The sequence below is a fragment of the Aquarana catesbeiana genome, linkage group LG13 (assembly GCF_042186555.1).
Source record: "Aquarana catesbeiana isolate 2022-GZ linkage group LG13, ASM4218655v1, whole genome shotgun sequence".
Classification (NCBI taxonomy): domain Eukaryota; kingdom Metazoa; phylum Chordata; class Amphibia; order Anura; family Ranidae; genus Aquarana; species Aquarana catesbeiana.
Window position 1 is genome coordinate 182,585,587 of NC_133336.1, and position 22,561 is coordinate 182,608,147.

Consider the following 22,561-nt stretch of genomic DNA (forward strand, 5'->3'; position numbering starts at 1 on the left):
TGTAAAGTTCTATCTCTGGCTTTCCCACAGAACTTGGAAAGTGACTTGTATATGTGAAATGACCATTTGCATATCAATGAATATCACCAAAGAGTTGAATGGTACTTCAAAAGAGTCCTATTCAATGTGCCACCCCTGTAGAATGTATAAATTGTACTGAGGCTCTCAGCCATTTCAGAACAATCATATTGAATGTCACCATGTACTTACTGTATTGTTCTCCCTGCCTATAGCTAAAACTATGGGCTTGTATATTAAATACATCATCTATAATTTGGCTTCAGCAGTCAACGTTATTGAAAGTCCTTAAGTTCTGGGCTTTCCCTATCACATATATAGACAGTTATTTGTGTACATGAATATTTAGTTTTTTAACTTACTCATAATTTTATATTTCCACAGTGAGACTGCAAACTTTCAAGAGTAATTTGCTTGTTTAAATTGAACGTTGATTGGCATATGTCGCAATGTGCTCCCAAAACGTACAAGGAAGCTAGTGTTACCAGTAAATCTGAAATCAAAGTTTACATTGTGTAATTCTGGATTTATCAAAGAGTATGAGACAAAGTAGGACCGAATACAAAGTACAATCTTTTTGTTTGTATAACAGGAGGTAAGCAACGAATGGTAAAAGCGTACCTCCCACCCATTTCATTCTTTAACAGGGATTGTGAAATTATTACAGCAAGAGTATAGCTCATATAAACACAAAGACAAGGCTAGTGAGGGGCCCAGAACATTTTGGCACCTGCTGGAGCATCAGATATCTTATATAATGAATTTACCGGCATATTTACTTGTATTTTTTGGCGTGTTATACTGTACTGCAGAACCGGCATCTGTATCTGAAGCAGCTCCAGGTAAGACATACAGAAATCCAATGATAGTTGTCAATAAGATGTGTGATATGTGATATTACATTATTTTTTGCATTAGAGGTGCACAACTGTATTATATACACTATGAGGTTGATTTAGCAGCCTATGTGCCTTTAATAAATGCCCAGTGCCAATTAATGCCTCATCATCACTGCCTCCTGAGCAGTGCCACCTATCAATGCCCATCAGTGCCACCTTACATTAGAGGTGCACAACTGTATTATATACACTATGAGGTTGATTTATGATAGGCACATAGGCTGTTCACTATGTAAGGGGATTTTTCATTAACTTAGTGAGTGTGGAGAAAATGCAGTTTTGCAAACAACACTCAATCACATGCAGTGAAAATGTGTGTGTGTGTGTGTGTGTGTGTGTGTGTGTGTGTATATATATATATATATATATATATATATATATATATATATATATATATATATATATACACACATATATACAGTATCTCACAAAAGTGAGTATACCCCTCACATTTTTGTAAATATTTTATTCTATCTTTTCATGTGACAACACTGAAGAAATGACACTTTGCTACAATGTAAAGTAGTGAGTGTACAGCTTGTATAACAGTGTAAATTTTCTGTCCCCTCAAAATAACTCAACACACAGCCATTAATGTCTAAACCGCTGGCAACAAAAGTGAGTACACTTCTAAGTGAAAATGTCCAAATTGGGCCCAATTAGCCATTTTCCCTCCCTGGTGTCATGTGACTTATTAGTGTTACAAGGTCTCAGGTGTGAATGGGGAGCAGGTGTGTTAAATTTGGTCACTGGAAGTTCAATATTGGCACCTTATGGCAAAGAACTCTCTGAGAATCTGAAAAAAGAATTGTTGCTCTACATAAAGGTGGCCTAGGCTATAAGAAGATTGCCAAGACCCTGAAACTGAGCTGCGGCACGGTGGCCAAGACCATACAGCGGTTTAACGGGACAGGTTCCATTCAGAACAGGCCTCGCCATGGTCGATTAAAGAAGTTGAGAGCATGTGTTCAGCATCATATCCAGAGATAGTCTTTGGGAAATAGATGTATGAGTGCTGCTAGCATTGCTGTAGAGATTGAAGGGGTGGGGGTCAGCCTGTCAGTGCTCAGACCATACGCCGCACACTGCATCAAATTGGTCTGCATAGCTGTCGTCCCAGAAGGAAGCCTCTTCTAAAGATGATGCATAAGAAAGCCCGCAAACAGTTTGCTGATGACAAGCAGGCTAAGAACATGGATTACTGGAACCATGTCCTGTGGTCTGATGAGACCAAGATAAACTTATTTGGTTCAGATGGTGTCAAGAGTGTGCAGCGGCAACCAGGTGAGGAGTACAAAGACAAGTATGTCTTGCCTACAGTCAAGCATGGTGGTGGGAGTGTCATGGTCTGGGGCTGCATGAGTGCTGCCAGCACTGGGGAGCTACAGTTCATTGAGGGAACCATGAATGCCAACATGTACTGTGACATACTGAAGCAGAGCATGATCCCCTCCCTTCGGAGACTGGGCCGCAAAGCAGTATCCCAAAATGAGAAAGACCCCAAACACACCTCCAAGATGACCACTGCCTTGCTAAAGAAGCTGAGGGTAAAGGTGATGGACTGGCCAAGCATGTCTCCAGACCTAAACCCTATTGAGCATCTGTGGGGCATCCTCAAACGGAAGGTGGAGGAGCGCAAGGTCTCTAAAGTCCACCAGATTCGTGAAGTCATGGAGGAGTGGAAGAGGACTCCAGTGGCAACCTGTGAAGCTTTGGTGAACTCTATGCCCAAGAGGGTTAAGACAGTGCTGGAAAATAATGGTGGCAAAATATTGACACTTTGGGCCCAATTTGGACATTTTCACTTAGGGGTGTACTCACTTTTGTTGCCAGCGGTTTAGACATTAATGGCTGTGTGTTGAGTTATTTTGAGGGGACAGCAAATTTACACTGTTATACAAGCTGTACACTCACTACTTTACATTGTAGCAAAGTGTCATTTCTTCAGTGTTGTCACATGAAAAGATAGAATAAAATATTTACAAAAATTTGAGGGGTGTACTCACTTTTGTGAGATACTGTATATATTGTGGCATATCTGGAGGAGGGCACGTACTGACGTCACCACACGAATTTACTAGGAGGACGCGGTGTCAATGCTGACAACGTCGTGTATGACAAAACGCGTCTGGAGGAGGGCACATACTGACGTCACCACGCAAATTTACTAGGAGGACGGGCTCTGTTTGTTGCCGGCTAGCATTGTTTTTAACACATGTGATATTCAACCTACAGATGTAAGTGTAATATCTTTTTTCTAAATAAAGTATTTATACTGTATTACGCTATGATTAGTTTTCTCTTTTTGGTGCATTTACCTAAGCAAGTACAGACTCCATAGATGGTGAGAGGGAGAGATTTGCACCATCCAGTCTGCTGGAACCGGTTTTGATTGACATCTGCAAGCTAAAGGCCGCGGCTGGGTTATAGCCAACTGCCCTTTATGCTTGCCATCTGGTAAGCAGGTCTTTGTTACGGTGGTTGGGCACTCTCTTGTTTGTGTATAATCACTGTGGTGCCATTAAGAAGAAATAGTGATTCATTATCGACTTTATATGCCTTGACTTGATTGACTGAGACTCTCTAGCGCAGCTTCTCTCTTTTTAATGTTATTTTTTGTGTGTATCCCACTTCATGCTGCTGCTTGTCTATGTTTTTTATATACATTTAATTGAGTTATTTTTTAGCGTGGTTCTTTTTGCCTTTTTAAACTGACCCCTACTGATCATAAGGAAAAATAACACTTTTAAAAGTGATTAATAAATATTCTATGCACCCACTGCCATCCTGTATAAATACAGATAACAAATCACATACATACAAAAAACAACCTGACAAATATGTATCTCAGATAAAACCAAAATAAAAATGAATAGAAAATTAATAAAACTGATCTATCAGAAATAAAACAATTCAAATCAAAATCTATATTTAACCCTTCAGGTGCTAATACCTTTGCCTCAAAAATCCAAAAAGATTCTCTCTGGCTAAGGCGGCGGAAGTAATTACCCCCCCCCTCCAATGTCTATCAACCCTTTCAATGCCCCAGAACTTAAGACCTCTAGGATCCCTATCATGGCAGACTTGAAAATGTTTTGAGACACTATGGGATCTTAATCCTTTTTAATTTTATTTATGTGTTTTCCAATGCGTACACCAAGGGGCCTCGAAGTCCTACCTATATATTGGTGTCCACAATTGCACTCCAACGTATATATGATCCCCTGTGTTATTTCACGTAATCACATTTTTTATCTGATATTTTCTATTAGTGGAGGTGGAGGAAAAATCCTTATGTTTTTTAATACTATATTTGCATTGCTTACATGCTGGACACCTTCCACAAGCATAGAAACCAGAAAGAAATTAAAAAATCCTATTTTCCCTAATGATAGGTGGATCAATCACTCCGGGAGTGATAACATCTCTCAAAGTCGGAGCTCGCCTATAAATGAATTGGGGACGATTGGGGAGAAGAGAACCCAACACCCTATCTTTTTCTAAGAACATCCCAATGTTTTAAAACAATTTTCTCAAATTGCCTAAACTGAACATTATAATCAAGAACGATTTTAAATTCATGTTTATTTTCTTTCCTAACGTTGGAATCAGACCAATAATTGTCTATCAAGATTACCTATCTTTTCCCTATCAATGTTAACCTGCTCTTTTTGATAACCCTTTTGAAAAAACTATTAGAAAGAACTTGTGACTGGACCTGATAATCCAAATCCAAGGCGCAATTTCACATCAGGCAAATAAATTAACCTCTGGGAATGTTGCGCAGCAATGAATTATGATGACAACTATCAAATGGTATTTAACCACATGCCGACCGGGCCATAGCTGAAAGACGGCTACAGCGCGGTCGGCTTATTCTGGGAGGGCGTCCATGGACGTCCTTCCAGAATCCCCTGGGGCGCGCACCTGAGAACATCCGTGACCGCCCGGTCTTCGTTGGGACACCTTCACTTATGAACTTTTTTGTTGTCACATTTTGTGTTTTATTATGCACGTATTTTCTCCAACACATCAATTACGTATGGACTACCTTTTCACTAGATGTTTTTTATTTTTGATCATGATTAATTATATACTTTACATTAGTGTAAGCGTACACATTATATTCACTTGGTAAATATTGATCTATTATCTGCCACTGCACTTTTATCCTTCACGGTTTATTTCAGTAATTTACATGTTTTTTATTTATCACGCACCTAGCACAATTCTTCCTTTATAATTTCATTTTTATTGTTTCACTTTAAGCATTATAAAAATCACTGCTCCCGAAAAAACGGCCGTTTTTAAAACTTTTTTTTGCATTGATACATGTCCCCTGGGGCAGGACCCAGGTCCCCAAATACTTTTTATGACACTAACTTGCATATAAGCCTTTAAAATGAGCACTTTTGATTTTTCATGTTCGTGTCCCATAGACTTTAACGGTGTTCACATGTTCATCCAAATTTTTTGCCTGTTCGCATGTTCTGGTGCGAACCGAATCGGGGGGTGTTTGGCTCATCCTTATTCAGCTGGTGCAATGGTACAAAGCATTGAAAAGTCATTTACAAATATCTTTATATCTTTTGATCTTTATTTTATTTTTTTTAACTTTGCACTTTTTTCAATGTAAAACATGTAAATATATGTTAAAGGTGTAAAAATATTAATGAACAAAACAAACAAAACGTTTTAATTATTAAATTAAAACTTTAATTATTATAAAACAGAAGTAAACAAAAAAAATCAACAGGGAAATTATAATTAAATGGAGAATAGGGAGTTAATTAAGGCTGACTTAAGTAAAATTACGGGTTACAGTGAGTAAATTATAGGTTAATAAGCTGTTAAACAAAGCAACAATTTATTAAATAAAATGTTTTTTACTTGACAGGTTGCTTTAAACTGACTTCATCTGCAGATCGAAGTTCATCCCTTTGATCTGCAGATGAATTAACAGAAATATATAAAAATAAACAATGTTTCTGTTTATCTTTGTTTCAGTGTTGTTTATATATTTTTTTTTTTGACAGCTTCAATTGCCGGGACTTCATTTACACTTAAGCTGTTATCAGGGGAACCCCACTGGAAGTCGAATGAGTCCCCATGTGGCCCCACTCCCTAACAACTGATAATTGCCAGCTTTTTTTGTTTTTGCATTTCATCTGTCAGTGGGGGAACCCCGCTGACAGATGAAAGAACTGAGCCTGAAAGTATCAGTTTCAGGTATATGAGCATTTGCACGAGTACTGATACTCATAAAATGCTTAGTATCGTCACCGATATCAGTATTGGTGCAACCCTAGTTTTTGGTTTGTGGTGCTCAGATACAGTTAAGTTCCACTTTAAATCACATTTACTTTTATTGTATTTCAGGCAATGAAGAGAGCTGTAGTCGTCCACCGACAGTCCAGAATGGAGACATCACAGAAATACCAAAGCTTAACTATCCATCGGGATCTTTTGTAAGATACAAATGTATAAATTTTTATAAACTTGAAGGAAATGAAATAATAAGATGCAAAGGTGGAGAATGGGAACAGGCACCAACGTGTCGAGGTATATTGTTGTTTTTTTTTTTAATGTAGCATTGCCCCCCCTCCCCCAAAGGGGCCACTGGACATAAACTGGGTCCCCCATACATGTTCAGAGGCTTCCTGTCCAGTTTCCAGTCCCAGTAGCACACCGACCAATTAAAGCTTTAGTCCAAAGGTCTCTTTAAGATTTTTTGCAGGTCCTAATTAAACTGCAGGAAGGAAGGTTCAGGGTGCAGAATAAATAAAGTACACAACATCTCAAAGGACAGCTTCCTGAATATCTTGTTTCATCAGTATTAGGCTGTGTAGTAGCAGCCTCAAAAATAATGCTGACAGAAGAGGGGACAGCTAGTAAATCGGTAATGTGAGCAGTCACAGTCCTTAAAGTGGTTGTAAAGGCTCAAGGTTTTCTAAAAAAACCTTCTGAGTGCAGCCCCCCAGCCCCCCCCCACATTATACTTACCTGAGCCCCATCTCGATCCAGCGATGAGCATAAGAACAGCAGCTTTCCTGGGTCTCGCTCTCCTCATTTCCTCACACTACAGCAGGGGCCACTGGCTCATGCTGCTGTCAATCACAGCCAGAGAGCGAATGAGAGAGAGCGAGGGGAGGCTGAGCCATGCACCATGTGTGAATGGACACACAAAGCACAGCTCGGAAGTGAGCCTGCTCGAGTGCCCCCATAGCAAAAGATTTGCTATGGGGGCCAGGAGTACTTGCATCTGAGAAGAGGCGGATCGGGCTGCTATGTGCAAAACCATTGCAAGAAACAGGTAAGTATAACAAGTTTGTTATTTAAAAAAAAAAATTCCTTTAGAATCACTTTAAGCAGCAACTTCTATTGTCTCACCCTCAAGAAGTACTTGCATAGCTGGAGTTACAGGCAAAAGGTTGCACCTTTCCAACCTAGCTCTCTGTCAGAAACCATGAAATCAGACCGAGACAGAAGTACAGTTAAATCACACTTGTTTAATAATAAAAGTAAAAAGAACAAACATAGTCAAAACATAGCCAAAGTTCAGTAACCTGATGAATAGTCAGCCAAGCCAGAAGTCAGGGATCAATGTAATGGAACAGCAAGCAGGATCTGGAGCCAGAAGGGATGTCAGCAAAGCAAGTCTTTAAACAGGAACACAGGAGATGTCTCTGTGATGTTGACCAAGGCGAAGGCAGAGAACCACTGGGCTGAACGGCTTAAGTAGGCAGGACTGACGAGCAGGATATCCGGGGCAAGGTCATTTGGTGCCCAGGGCGAAGATGGCAATCTGCGCCCCCCCTATTTCAAAACAAGAAAATATTTAAAACAATACAAATTAAATTAGGTTTAATAAAACAGAGTTCACAGGGGAGTAGGTGGGTGGGAGCATGCACCTGAAACAGGCAGTGACATACGCATTTTGGAGGATGTATGGGAGCACTCTGAAAGATATAAAGGGGCACTCTGGAGGTACTATGCCTCCAGGGTGCCCCCTTAATGCCTCCAGCATGCCCCATTGGGATCAGTAGCAGTAGTGGTGGGGAGATACTATGGGATCAGGGGCAGAGGGATTATGGTGGGCTGGGTGGGATCAGGGGCAGAGGGATAATGGTGGGGGGTGGGATCAGGCGCATAGGGATGGTGGTGGGGGTGGGTTTAGGGGCAGAGGGATGGTGGGGGGGTGTCAACAGGGGCAGAGGGATGATGGTGGGGTGGGTGGGATCAGGGGCAGAGGAATGGTGGGGGGATGAGGTGGTAACACTGGCATTCCCCTTCTCCCAATGTAAGTGGATACCCCCTCCTTGCGCAGTGCTCTGTCTGGACTCAGAGTGTCTCCAGTAACGCTTCTTCTGGGATGGGGACACTGTCTGCACATCTGCTAACAAAGGGGAGGGCTCCTCCCCCCCTTCACTTGACTGGTCTATCAGCTAATCAGCTGACTTTCTCCTCCACTATCCTCCTCCCGACATGGATCTGCTTGGAGGAATAGGCGGAGCGCTGTGCCAGGAATAGTGAGTGCACAGTGTATACATTGTCCCATAGTTACATAGTTACATAGTTAGTCAGGTTGAAAAAAGACACAAGTCCATCTAGTTCAACCATAAAAAAAAAATAAAATATTGTACAATCCAATATACCCACAGTTGATCCAGAGGAAGGCAAAAAACCCCAGCAGAGCATGCTCCAATTTGCTACAGCAGGGGAAAAAAATTCCTTCCTGATCCCCCAAGAGGCAATTGGATTTTCCCTGGATCAACTTTACCTATAAATGTCAGTACCCAGTTATATTCTGTACATTTAGGAAAGTATCCAGGCCTTTCTTAAAGCAATCTACTGAGCTGGCCAGAACCACCTCTGGAGGGAGTCTATTCCACATTTTCACAGCTCTTACTGTGAAGAAACCTTTCCGTATTTGGAGATGAAATCTCTTTTCCTCCAGTCATAAAGAGTGCCCCCTTGTCCTCTGTGTTGACCGTAAAGTGAATAACTCAACACCAAGTTCACTATATGGACCCCTTATATATTTGAACATGTTGATCATATCCCCCCTTATTCTCCTCTTCTCAAGAGTGAACAAATTCAGTTCCTCTAATCTTTCCTCATAGCTGAGCTCCTCCATGCCTCTTATCAGTTTGGTTGCCCTTCTCTGCACCTTCTCCAGTTCCCCGATATCCTTTTTGAGAACTGGTGCCCAAAACTGAACTGGATATTCCAGATGAGGTCTTACTAATGATTTGTAGAGGGGCAAAATGATCTCTCTCTCTCTGGAGTCCATACCTCTCTTAATACAAGAAAGGACTTTGCTCGCTTTGGAAACCGCAGCTTGGCATTGCATGCTATTATTGAGCTTATGATCTACCAAAACCCCCAGATCTTTCTCCACTATGGATTCCCCCAGTTGTACTCCCCCTAGCATGTATGATGCATGCATATTCTTAGCCCCCAAGTGCATAACTTTACATTTCTCAACATTAAACCTCATCTGCCACATAGACGCCCAATTAGACAGAGCATTGAGGTCAGCTTGTAAATTGTCCCGACTTCACTTCCTCCTCTCCTTGGCTGCTCTAGGTCACAGCTCTCTATGCTCCTCTCCCTCTAAATCCTCCCATCCAGTGGCATCACTAGGGTTGGTGTCATCTGGTGCGGTAAAACATGGTGTCACCCTCCCCCCTATTTTTGGGCCAGCAGCACAGTGTTGGAGCTCGTTGTGGTGGTCAATTATTGCCCAACCTGCTATCCTCTACCCCAATATTGCCTGCAGAGGCAATATTAGGGTAGAGGATAGCAGGTTAGGCAGTTCCTAAGGGCTCAGTCCCTAGGATCAGTAAAGGATAATGACAAACAGACCCTCTTACCAGACCCAGCGAAACTGCAGCAGTGATCCCTCCGGCTGGATGTTTGCTCACTCTGTTTTGCCCGGGGTGACTCTGGTCAGTAGTGTAGCATCTCTGTACCCTGGTAGTGGTCAGTGTAATTCTCTTTGGTGGTGCTGGTTAGCAGTGTGGCTCTCTGGTGGCTCTCTGGTTAACAGTGTGTCTCTCTCTGGTGGCTCTGATTAGCAGCGTGACTCTCTCTGGTGGCTCTGGTTAGCAGCATGGCTCTCTCTGGTGGCTCTGGTTAGCAATGTGGCTCTCTCTGGTGACTCTGGTTAGCAGCCAGGCTCTCTCTGGTGGCTCTGGTTAGCAGCGTGCCTCTCTCTGGTTAGCAGCATGGCTCTCTATGGTTAGCAGCGTGGCATTCTCTAGTGGCTCTAGTTAGCAGCATGTCTCTATCTGGTGGTGCTGGTTAGCAGCGTGGCTCTCTCTGGTGGCTCTGGTTAGCAGCGTGGCTCTCTTTGGTTAGCAGCGTGGCTCTCTCTGGTTAGCAGCATGTCTATCTGGTGGTGCTGGTTAGCAGCGTGGCTCTCTCTGGTGGCGCTGGTTAGCAGCGTGGCTCTCTCTGGTTAGCAGCGTGGCTCTCTCTGCTGGCTCTGGTTAGCAGTGTGACTCTCTCTGATGCCTCTGGTTAGCAGCGCGGCTCTGGTTAGCAGCCTAGCTCTCTTTGGTTAGCAGCGTGACTCTCTTTGGTTAGCAGCGTGGCTTTCTCTGGTTAAAAGGTGGCTATCCATTTGGCTTCCCCCGGTACACTCCTCTCTTTCTGTTTCTGTCTTTTGGAGCAGTTACAGTATAGCACTCCTTCGCCCAGCTTGTTTCTGGGTTCTGGGCTCTCTCTCTCTTTTTCCCGCAGTGGAGTGCATGCTGGGAGCTGTAGTCTCCTCCCTGTTTAAAACAATGGGCCGCCAATCTTTTGGGACTACATGTCCCATGATGCTCCAGTAGTCTACTGTGATTGGCCCTACGCTCTGGCCAATGGGGAGGGAAAAGCAATGGGCAGGAAGCTGGGCGGCGAACCTAATGAGAGAGCTGCTCTCTCTTCTCCCTCACTGCTGACAGGAGAAAAGGGGGGTGAGCGAGGGAAACCTTCTGATATCACAGCTCGCCTCCCCCCTGTTACACCTGCGCTGTCACCACTTCACTGATGGGGGTGGAGGGAGGGGGACTTGACAGCACCCACTACAACTCCCAGCTTCCTTTATGTCACTTGGGAGCAGTCCACCACCTCTGCACCCACATACCAACGCCACTGCTCCCATCCCGCCTCCAGCCAGCCTTTCAGTGTGTGACACGGGGCAGGGAATACGAAGTGCCTGTCAGGGGGAGTATTTCCTCTGACAGGGAGTGAATAAGTGAAGTGCTGGTCTGTTCTAGGCTTGTGCAGGTGCAGGAGCGCACTCGGCACATAGTTGCAGGTGTAGCTATTAGGGGCTGGTATGTCCAGCCAGATTTTAGAAGCACACGGCCAGCACTTTACCTGCGCCCCCGTTCCTCCAGTATATAGTACCACCCAGGGCATCCGTCCCTCCGCCCCCCTCCCCCTTGTACCGGCCCTGCCCAGGGGAGAAGCCCCAGGTGTAGAGAGAGACTAATCAGATCCTCCTAAATATTTATCTTTTCCCCAGCCACACCATCTCGGTCAGGAATTAGCTAGTCCAGTAAACATTCATAACCCCAGCGACTGATCATCCCACTCTAATTATGCTGGAATATTCTTCCAGCAGCAGACAGAAGCAATCTACCACCAAGTTTATGGAAATACCTGAGCAGACCAAAAAGGTATATTGCATCTCAGCTGGCTACAGCAGACCATATACCTAATATATCCAGCCCAGGGCAACGGTGCTACATAAATGTTTGAAATATCGGGTTCAAGTGGGATCACTTTTTGCTGAGATCAGAAGGCCCTGGTGAAAGCGGACAAATATGTTCCATTTTAGCAGATACATTTAAAACTGAAACACACACAGATATGTTGATAAATTCCATGTTTTTATATCCTCTTTCTATTTGCAGAACCTTGCATTGTTACCACCGCTGCTATGCTGCAGAACAATATTCATCTGAAATACAAGATTGGAGATGATAAAACGAGGAAACTATATGTTATTCATTTTGATAGCATGACATTTGAGTGTGTACCAGGATATGAGATAGCTGATACAAAGCGTCTGAGAACTCAGTGCTTGAATGGTGTAGTAAAATACCCAAAATGCCTAAAGCAAGGTGAGCAATATAATCAATGTACTATCTCCACCAATACTCATACTAATAATAAACATAAAGCAATATAAAGAAACATTATAAAATATGTTTATGTTACTATATGTAACTATGTTGTAACAATGTCAGATCATTATGCACTAGCATAAAGACTTATGTCCTGTACACACGGTGGGATTTTCCGACGGAAAAAGTGCGATCAGATTGTGTTGTCGGAAATTCCGATCGTGAGAGCAGGATATAAAATTTTATGACAATAAAATCCGATCGGTTCCGATCGTGTGTACACAAATCCGACGCACAAAGTGCCACGCATGCTCAGAATAAATAAGGAGACGAAAGCTATTGGCTACTGCCCCTTTTATAGTCCCGACATACGTGTTTTATGTCATCGCGTTCAGAACGATCGGATTTTCCGACAACTTTGTGCGACCGTGTGTATGCAAGATAAGTTTGAGCCAACATCCGTCGGAAAAAATCCATGGATTTTGTTGTCAGAATGTCCGATCAATGTCCGACGTGTGTACAGGGCATTAAAGTGGTTCTATATTCTAAAGGTTTTTTACCTTAAAGTGATTGTAAAGGCAGAAGGTTTTTTATCCTAATGCATTCTATGAGCAGCAGACCCCGTCAGCCCCCCTAATACTTACCTGAGCCTATCTATATCCAGCGATGTTGCAGGAGAGATTCGACTGCCCGGGACTCTCCTCACTGGCTGAGACAGCAGTCATTGCCATTGGCTCCTGCAGCTGTCAGTCAAAGTAAGTGAACCAATGAGGAGAGTAAGGGGGCCGGGCCTGGCTGGGGCTCCGTGTCTGAATGAACACACAGAACTACAGCTCAGTTCGGTTGCCCCTATAGCAAGCTGTTTGCTGTGGGGACACTCATCAGGAGAGAGGGGCCAGGAGGGCAGATGAGGGACCCAGGAAGAGGAGGATCTGGGCTGCCCTGTGCAAAACCAACTACACAGAGCAGGTAAGTAGGACATGTTTGTTATTTTTAAGCAAAAAAAAAAAGACTTTAGTATCTCTGTAATGCATTCTCTGTGTTAAGGTAAAAAACCTTCCAATACTAGTTTCCTCCCACCCCTAACACTTACCCGAGTCCTGTATCGATCCAACGCTGTGCCTGGATGCAGGTCTTCTCTCCCCTCTCTCATAGGCTTTGCTGAGGGCAGCAGGAGCCATTGTCATCAGTCAAATCCTCTAAGAACAGAGCAGGGACTTGGCCTGAGCCTCACTATATTTGTCTATGGACGCACACAGACTGTCTCGGGACCGTGCCAGCACATGTGCCCCTATAGCATATGGCTTGCTATGGGGGCACACACAGAAAAGGAGGAACAGATAGCACCTGTGGGGGACACCAGAAGAGGTGGCAAGGGGATGCTCTGTGCACCCCAGAGGGGTGTTCACATACCTTTGACCATTAGTGTTTGACCATTGCACAGAGAAGTTAAGTATAAACCTCTTTTTTATTTTAAAGTGGTTGTAAACCCTTACATGTACCCAGTGAAGTGAACGTCTCAGGTGATACACAGAGCTGAAACAAATCCTCCTACGTAAGTTGTATCTGTCTTCTCTTCTCTACATCTGTTCAAAGTGCTGAATTTACAGCTTGTATGAGAGTTCCCAAAAAAGTGGGCGGAGAGCTGAGGTTACACTGCAGAGCTCAGTGAGGTGAGCTCTGAGAGCTAATTGGAGGGAAGAGACACACCCCACTTCACACAGCAAACAGGACTAGAGCTGAGGTTTTCAATCAGATAGAGATCCCTTTCCTGTCACCATTTTTCTCTTGGTGTCAGGAAAACATGTCATATGTGACTCATGCTGTTTCCATGTGACCATATGACTCATGGTGATTGGATGATGGAAGTCAGCAGAACTTCTGCTCATTTACTAAGCTCTGAGGGACTGCTCTTGCAGTGTGCACCTTGCAAAGAGCACAGTATATTTTGCCTTTAGTCAATCAACCGCTTAGTGCTCTTAAATGAGACAAGTACACACTATAGAGTAGTGGTCTCCAAACTGTGGCCCAAGGGCCAGATGCGACCCTTTGCTAGCCTTTATCTGGCCCTTGGGGCACTATTCCTTCCACTGACACCAGCAATGGGACACTATTCCTTCCACTGACACCAGCAATGGGACACTATTCCTCCCACTGACACCAGCAATGGGACACTATTCCTCCCAATGATACCAAAGATGGGACACTATTCTTCCCACTGATACCAACAATGGGGCATTATTCCTTCCACACTGATACCAATAAAGGGTCACTATTCCTCCTACTGACCACCAGCCCTGAGGCCATATTTGATTTCACTGGTGCTGGGCCCGGAACATTTTCTACCCCCGATGGCCACAATCCGGCCCTCCTAAAGTCTGAATGACAGTAGACTGGCCCTTTGCTTGAAAAGTTTGGAGACCCCTGCTATAGAGGCATATGCTTTGTTCATATTTCATGTATGAGGTCTACAACCACTTTAACTTAAAAATAATGATGTACAATCAATCAATTTAAAGCTGAACTTAAAGCGGAGTTCCACCCATTTAAAGGTCAGCAGCTGCTGACTTTTAATAAACAGACACTTACCTGTCCCCCGGTCCAGCGATGGGGCCGCCCAAAGCCTTGCTTTTCTCCCTCCCCTCTCTGCAGCATCGACATTGTAACTGTGGGCGTCCAGCTGTGACTTCAGAGCCAGGTGCGCACTGGGCATTGCGCGAGCCGTGCTGCGCGTTGTGAATCGCCGGCAATCTTCTGAGACCTGTGACGTGTCCCAGAAGATTGCAGGGAGGGAGGAGAAGTGAATTTCCGCTCGGCGCCACACCAACAGGAGAGGAAGTGGAAGCTGGGTGCCTGTGAAAACTAGGTACCTGCCCCCCCCCCCAAAAAGAAATTACATACCAAATGTGGCATGTGTGGGGTCACTAGTACTTAAAGCAGAAGTTCTACTTTTGGGTAGAACTCTGCTTTAAGGAAATGTGAAAGCTCACCCTTGCAATGGAGCTGTGCCCACACTGGGTTGCCTGCTCATTTAGGTCTAGGGGACATGGAGAAAATTTATTTACCCAATCCTCCACTCCTCCATGCTGCTAGACTGGTCTCCACAGTGTCTTCTCTATGCTCCATCAGCATAGACCTGCATTGGATGTGATAATGCCAAGGTACAGTCCGCCACCAGAGCATGGGGGGAGTGCGGGCTGCCAGGGGAAATCAGATCAAGTAAAAATGCTTTTCCTATCCCCAAGACATAAACAATTCAAAGGCAATGGCAAATTCTGCAAGACAGAATTTTCAGGTCTCCCTGAGTTCAAAGTGGACCATGCATGAAAATTGGAGGGGTGTTCACATACCTTTTGACCATTAGTGTAAACTGAACCATTAGTAAAAATAAATATAAAATAAAAAACTACTGACACCACTCCCCCTGACCTACCAACACTGCCCACTGCCCCAACCCCCTCCCTCCAAAAAGCATTGTGAAAAATTTTTTTAAAAAATTCAATTGTAAGAAAATCAATACATAAAAAAAAAAACTACTGACAACATCCACTGCCTTACTGACGCTGTCCACTGCCCTACATATATATATGTATATATATATATAAACATAATTGTAAAAAATAATAGATAAAATAATAAAAACAAAAAACGGCTGACACTGTCCACTGCTCTACTGACACTGTCTACTACCCCACCCACAATCATTGTGAAAAACAATAAAATACAAAAATATATTGTAAAAAATAATTACAAAAATAAAATTGTAAAAATAATAATAAAAATTAAAAAAACGTTGACACTGTCCACTGCCCTACTGACACCACCCACTGGCCCACAAAAAGCATTTTGAAATAAGTGAAAAAAAATACAAAAAAATGTAATTGTAAAAAAATAATAATAAAAATAAAGAACTACTGACATTGTCCACTGCCCAACTGACACCATCCTGCACATACTACCCACCGCTGTACACTCCACACCCCTCATGTGCACATTATACCCACCTACATACACTCTGCACTCCTCTCCTGCACATACTACCCACCTTCATAGACTCCACACTCCTCTCCCTGTACATCCTACCTACCTCTATATACTCTGCACTACTCTTCTGCACATAATACCCACATCCATACACTCCGCACTACTCTTCTGCCCATAATACCCACTGTCGTACACTCCACACTCCTCTACTGCACATACTACCCACCGTCGTACACTCCAGACTGTATATACCCTATTTAACATTACTGCATTCTGCATTATGTAAGTCATCTCAGACTCTATTAAACCACACCCCATTTAAGCAACGCCCAATGTGTAGTGCAATTTAAGCCACACACTCATTTTGCTGCAAGGGGGGGTGTTGCGCAGAGAGCCACCTCCCTGAAATGAGTTTGCCACCTCCCTAATATGAGTTTTTGCAGGCTGGGATGTCTGAGATGGATCGGACATCCTGATCATGTAAATCACTGTGATTGGCTCTCACTGTGGCTATATGATCAGGAGCCTGTCCTGCCAGCTCCTGATCATAACCAGAGAACAAGAGCTGTCTGTAAAAGCTTGGCCGCTGCGCTGTGAGCATGCACTGAGCACTGAAATTTTGGCTGTCTATGGATGCATATGTGCGGCATGTAGGTGCTAAAGCCCACCCTCCTTGATGTCACACATGTGCATTACATAGTCGGCAAAAAAAGAACCTAGGTATAGTCACTGTATACACAGTACACATGTCACAATTCTTGTACCCCAAAAATACCATAGGAAGCCAAGTCTAAGCAGTACTTTCAAAGCAAATCCTGTGGAAGAGCAGCTAGTAGTCACTACAGGTACAGGTGCTCTTTGAGGTTGTAAGTATTGCAGCAATGGTGGAGGAGAGATGGGAGGTAGTTCAGAATAATCCCCAGCTTTCTGTTCTGATTATTCTGCTGAGAGTGCCCCAGTTGTGAGGGAGAGGTCCTCAGAGTCAGCTGTTTGCTGAGGAGCGGGGGCTACAGGAAAAGCTACTTCCATAGGAATGGTGCACTCGTGTAAAGCCCGTACCTCCACCTCTGATGTTGAATGGTGTTGCGAGGGTTCTCTACCCGAGGTTCCAGGAGAGGTCCACTGTCACTTGTAAACACAGAAGCCAGCAGAGAAAAAGCCTTCTGCCCCGTACACAGGATCAGAAATTCCCCCAGCAAAAGTCCGATGTGAGCTTTTGGTCGGAAATTCCGACTGTGTGTATGCTCCATCGGGCTTTTGCTGGCGGAATTCCCGCCAGAAAAAGATTGAGAGCAGGTTTTCTATTTTTCGGTTGGAAAAAGTTCAGATCGGAAATTCCGATCGTCTGTACAAATTCCGACGTGCAAAATTCCTACGCATGCTCAGAAACAATTCGACGCATGCTCAGAAGCATTGAACTTCATTTTCTTGGCTCGTCGTAGTGTTGTACAGCACTGCATTCTTGACGGTCAAAAGTTCAGAGAACTTTTGTGTGACCGCGTGTATGCAAGCCAAGCTTGAGCAGAATTCCGTTGGAAAAACCATCCAAGTTTTTTCCGACGGAAAATCTGCTCGTGTGTACAGGGCATTACTCTACTCATTCCCTCTGTGGCTCAAACTGATGACATCTTCTAACGCAGAGTAAGCGAGTATTGGAAGACTTCCTCTGCTGGCTTTTGTGTTTACAAGTAGCATTGGGAAGTGTCACATTGATACCCTGAGTACAGGACCAGTACCAGCACATAGGACCAGCATGTTGGGGCACAAATAAGATCTGCCTGGGAAATATCTGCCTGGAAAGCTGCTATATGAAACCTATTTGGTTCTTGTCCAGGATACTGTACTTTACAAGAAACGGAAATGGCACTGAAAAATATCCGATATAGAGAAAGCACTGAGATTGAAAATGGACAAGCTATTGTATTCGAATGTACTGAGGGAATGGTGCCAGAAGAAAGCATGGAAGCCAAATGCCAGAACAGTCACATAAAATACCCAAGATGCATTGCTCCACGTAAGTATTAAACATATTTTCATTTTTTTTTGTTTCATTCAATTTCTAATAATAGTTTGCAGCGTATAATAATAATACAGTTTAAGTATAGAAAAATTAATTATCATAGGTAGAGGGTTTTGTCATAGTTACATTGTTACATAGTTGGTAAGGTTGAATAAAGACACCAGTCCATCCAGTTCAACCTGTGTTGTGTGAGTTTATGTGAATAGTAATTCCCATATCCCTGTATGTTGCTATCGTTAAGGTGCCCATCTAATAGTTTTTTGAAAACCTCCCTGCTGATACCATTGCTTGTAGAAGGGAATTCCACATCCTTACCGCTCTGACAGTAAAGAACCCTCTGTAGGACCCCCTTCATGGTGACCAAATTTTAAATCCATCTTAAGGCATTTTTAACGACTAAAAGAACCTAATATGTTCCACCCCATTTCTTGTTAATCTTGTGTCTGACTGATTGGGATTTTGAGAATGAAATAAGTGACTGGAATGATATTTGGGTCTAAATTTTGCTCATGTAGTCAAGACATTGAATTTTCACGAAAAGAATAACTTTTTGAAAATCATATACTGTTTAAGTAGAACTCCAACCAAAAACAACAAGATCGAAATGAATAGCCTATTAACCACTTCAGCCCCGGAAGATTTTACCCCCTTCCTGACCAGAGCACTCTTTACAATTTGGCACTGCGCCACTTTAACTGACAATTGCGCAGTCGTGCAACGCTGTACCCAAACTAAATTTACGTACTTTTTTTCCCCACAAATAGAGCTTTCTTTTGGTGGTATTTGATTACCTCTGCGTTTTTTATTTTTTGCGCTATAAACAGAAAAATGCGACAATTTTGAGAAAAAAACAATATTTTTTACTTTTTGCTATAATAAATATCCCCAAAAATGTCTTATCAGTTTAATATCAGTTCAGGCCAATATATATAAAATCGCAATAAGCGTATATTGATTGGTTTGCGCAAAAGTTATAGCGTTTACAAACTATGGGAAAGATTTATGGCATTTGTATAATTCCATTTTTTTTCACTAGTAATGGCGGTGATCTGTGATTTTTAGTGGTATTGCGATGGACAGATCGGACACTTTTGACACATTTTTGGGACCATTGACATTTATACAGCGATCAGTACTATAAATATGCACTGATTACTGTGTAAATGTCACTGGCAGGGAAGTGGTTAACACTAGGGGGCGATCAAGGGGCTAAAAGTGTGTTCCCTGGGTGTGTTCTAACTGTATGGGGATAGGACTGACTAGGAGAGGAGACAGATTGTTTTTCCTACTTGGAAGGAACACACGATCTCTCTCCTCTCCTCTGACAGGACAAGGATTTGTGTGTTTACACACACATATCCCCGTGCTGGCTCTCGTGCACGCGATTGCACGTGGCTGGCGGCGATCGCGACCGACAGCCACGCGCAGTGGGAACATGCCTCCGGTGGCACGTCCTCTGGCGGCTCTTAAAGTGAAACCCATATATGTACGGGATTTCACCCAGGAGAGCCATTGTGCCACAGTAAATCTCCGTAAGCCGGTCGGGAACTGGTTAAAAGATAAAATAGCACAACCAGCTTTTGCACCAATATTCACCTTCCATCAGAGATTTTCACTGCAGTATTTTTTTTCCTGCCACTAGATGTCCTCAGTCTAAGGGCTAGCATCATTCAACCCACTCTCTCTGAGCCCAGGTTATCCCTGATTGTGACTGGGTGGACAGTGAAAGGAGAAGCAGCGCTGTGATAAGCTTGCTTCTCCTGTCGGCATTCTTCTTCTCAGAACTTGAAGCGATTGGCTTCTTGTGCTGTTTCTTCCTTTCACTCTTCAGCCCTACTGTACAGGGACTGCAAGAAGCTGACACCAAATCAAATTCAGATACTTATATTGCTTGCATTTAAAAATTACATTAATATATGTATTGATGATTACAGAGCTGCATTAATTTTTATTTAATCTTTTATATCTTTGTTTTTAATCTTTAATTATAACCTGCATTATATATTTCATTACTACATTTTTTTAGGGACCTGTGACCCTCCTGAGATTTCAAATGGGAAACTGATTCCTAAACAAGATCGCTATGATGCTGGCTCTTCAATAAATATAGAGTGTGAAGACCTTTACGTACACAATGGGCAGAACAATGCAATATGCGAAAATGGTCAATGGAGGGAGCTACCACAGTGCCTCAGTAAGTTCCACAGTAGTAGAAGTCATGTTGAATTATGTTACCACTAGTAGATCTGAATGCATCAGCGATAATTTTTATTGGCTTGCTTGGTAGCTACAAGATTTTAAAGTGGTTGGAAACCTCAGACATGGAATATGAACAAAGAATATTCCTCTATAGCGTGTGCTTGTCTCAACTAAGAGCTCTGAGTATCTAATTATTTCTGTCTGTTGCCCTGTTCCTCTGCTATCAGCATGAATCACTTCTGACAGGTTTTCCTGACACCAACAGAAAAAAAGGTGACAGGGGAGGGAGCTCCAGCACACAAAACTAAACTGTACCAGGAAGAGGGGTAAAATTCAAGTACCACACAATTTTTATAGACTTCCTGACCTCTCCAAACCTTCCACCACCTTGACAAAATTGAATGTATGGGTGTTTGATGGGTGATGACTTTTGATTGGGGGTAGTTCGGCAGTTACCTTCTTTGGCATTTGCACACACAGCATTTTGATATTCATTTGGTTTTTATATCTCTTTAGGTAATTCTCAAATTTTGCTATCTATACGGGACCTTTCTCTTCAGACTGTAGATCTATTTATTTTTTTCTCTAAGGCATGGAGTATGTTTTGGGAGAAGAGGTAGATGTTGAGATCAAGTCAGCCCTAAGTGGTGATCAAAATGGGTCTGAAAATAAAGGCAGGAAATAAAAAGAAGTTTTAAGAGCCATTAGAAATAATTAGTAAAACAATCATAAATGGGCTGTATCTTTTTTGGAGAGTTATATTACACAGAAGATAATCCCAAGAGGTTTGAGAGACAGAGTGTTTCCTGTGGAACACTTGCATAATGATAGATTTATTCCAAAATGGAAAGAACTCTGTATATCCCATGGTATAGATTTAATTAAGTTGATTGTAGAAGAGAAGATAGATCAATTAGAGTATTTAAAAACTGATAGATCAAAGCAGTCTGGACCTAAACCCTTTTAAAGAAGAAGAATTTATTAAACAAAATGATATGGTCAAAAAAGAGATAGATAATGTACAAAGAAAATTGAAGATAACAAAACAGTCCAAATTTAGAAGGGATCTCCTTGACTAGGAAAGAGGGGGTATTTTTGATCTTTCTTCACAAAAAGGTAGGAATAGACCCAGACGTAGACAATTTAGATCCTCATTCTCCCATTCTGAAACACATATAGCCATCAGTGAAACTGATAATGATGGTCCCACACGCTCAGTTACTTTTTTAGATCAAGAAGAGGACAGTTCGCTGTCCCTGGTGAGAAACCCCCAGGAAAGGACAGGCATTCTAAAGACAAAGAAAAAGACACAAAAAGAGATAGAAAAAGAAAACATAGATTGCAAAAACAAGACAAGGAGTCAGCGAAGAAGAATTGAAGAAGAATCTCAATTGTGACTCTGCCAGGATGCTTGGATAATAAAAGGGTTAATCTATCTTCCTTCCCCCTAAAAGAGCAACACTTACAAATTTTAATTAGAGGATTATCTTTTTTCACCAAACAGAACATGGAGGCATTCACAGTGTTTAAATATATAAATATCTTCCTACGCAAGGTACTCTTTCGCTATTTACACGAGCATAAAGACAAGAGCTTTGTAGCTATTGAAACCTTGCAGGAGGAAGATTTAAAATCATTTGTGAGAGATACTAAGGACGTTCTTAATAAATTTAATAGCATTAAACTAGAGGACAACTGGTTCCTAGTGTGTATCGATGTGGAATCTCTGTACACATCGATACCCCACTTTTGGGGACACAAAGCTACAAAGCTTGGAAAAATCCTATCCAGAAATGGCTCATCACAACAAATTTGTCTTGGAGCTTTTAGACTTTGCCCTACATGACAACTATTTTCAGTTTAGTGCAGTCACCTATCAACAGGTGCCAGGCACATCTATGGGTGCCCCTTGGGCACCCTCATATGAGTGCCTGCACCTAGGCATGTGGGAAGAGACAGAGGTCTATAAACTAAGATTAGGGATGAGCCTGTTCGGTTCGCACCAGAACATGCGAACAGGCAATTCGCAACACACTAACACTGTTAAAGTCTATAGGAATGGGACATGAATAATCACTACGTGTGGATAGTTTCCACCCTAAATCTTTGGTACAGGGCATCCCTATTGGTCAATTCCTCCATATTAGGAGGAATTGTACCAGTGATTCTGTATTTAAAAAAGAGGCCCATGCAAAGAAAAGAGCAATGAATCAAGACAGACCCTCTTTGGTTGAGGAACGTCCTTCTCTCCCCCCTAGATGGGACATACAACAAGGACCTGTAAGATTTATCACCCAATATGGGTCACAGTGGTCAGA

At 42.7% G+C, this 22,561-nt stretch overlaps 1 protein-coding gene across 3 annotated transcripts in view; it reads left to right on the top strand.

Annotated features, from left to right (window-relative positions):
* Nucleotides 1–677: 677 nt before the first annotated feature.
* The window catches only part of LOC141117114 (coagulation factor XIII B chain-like), a 124,278-nt gene continuing 102,394 nt past the window's right edge, over nucleotides 678–22,561 (top strand). For 2 of the 3 annotated variants that reach the window (XM_073609739.1, XM_073609740.1), the window contains exons 1-5: nucleotides 679–860; nucleotides 6,297–6,479; nucleotides 11,828–12,037; nucleotides 17,859–18,038; nucleotides 20,071–20,238. In XM_073609739.1, the coding sequence (XP_073465840.1) occupies nucleotides 776–860; nucleotides 6,297–6,479; nucleotides 11,828–12,037; nucleotides 17,859–18,038; nucleotides 20,071–20,238 (826 nt within the window). In that variant the 5' untranslated portion in view covers nucleotides 679–775. Of the gene's footprint in view, nucleotides 861–6,296; nucleotides 6,480–11,827; nucleotides 12,038–17,858; nucleotides 18,039–20,070; nucleotides 20,239–22,561 lie in introns of all 3 variants that reach the window. The other variant, XM_073609741.1, reaches the window with a different exon arrangement.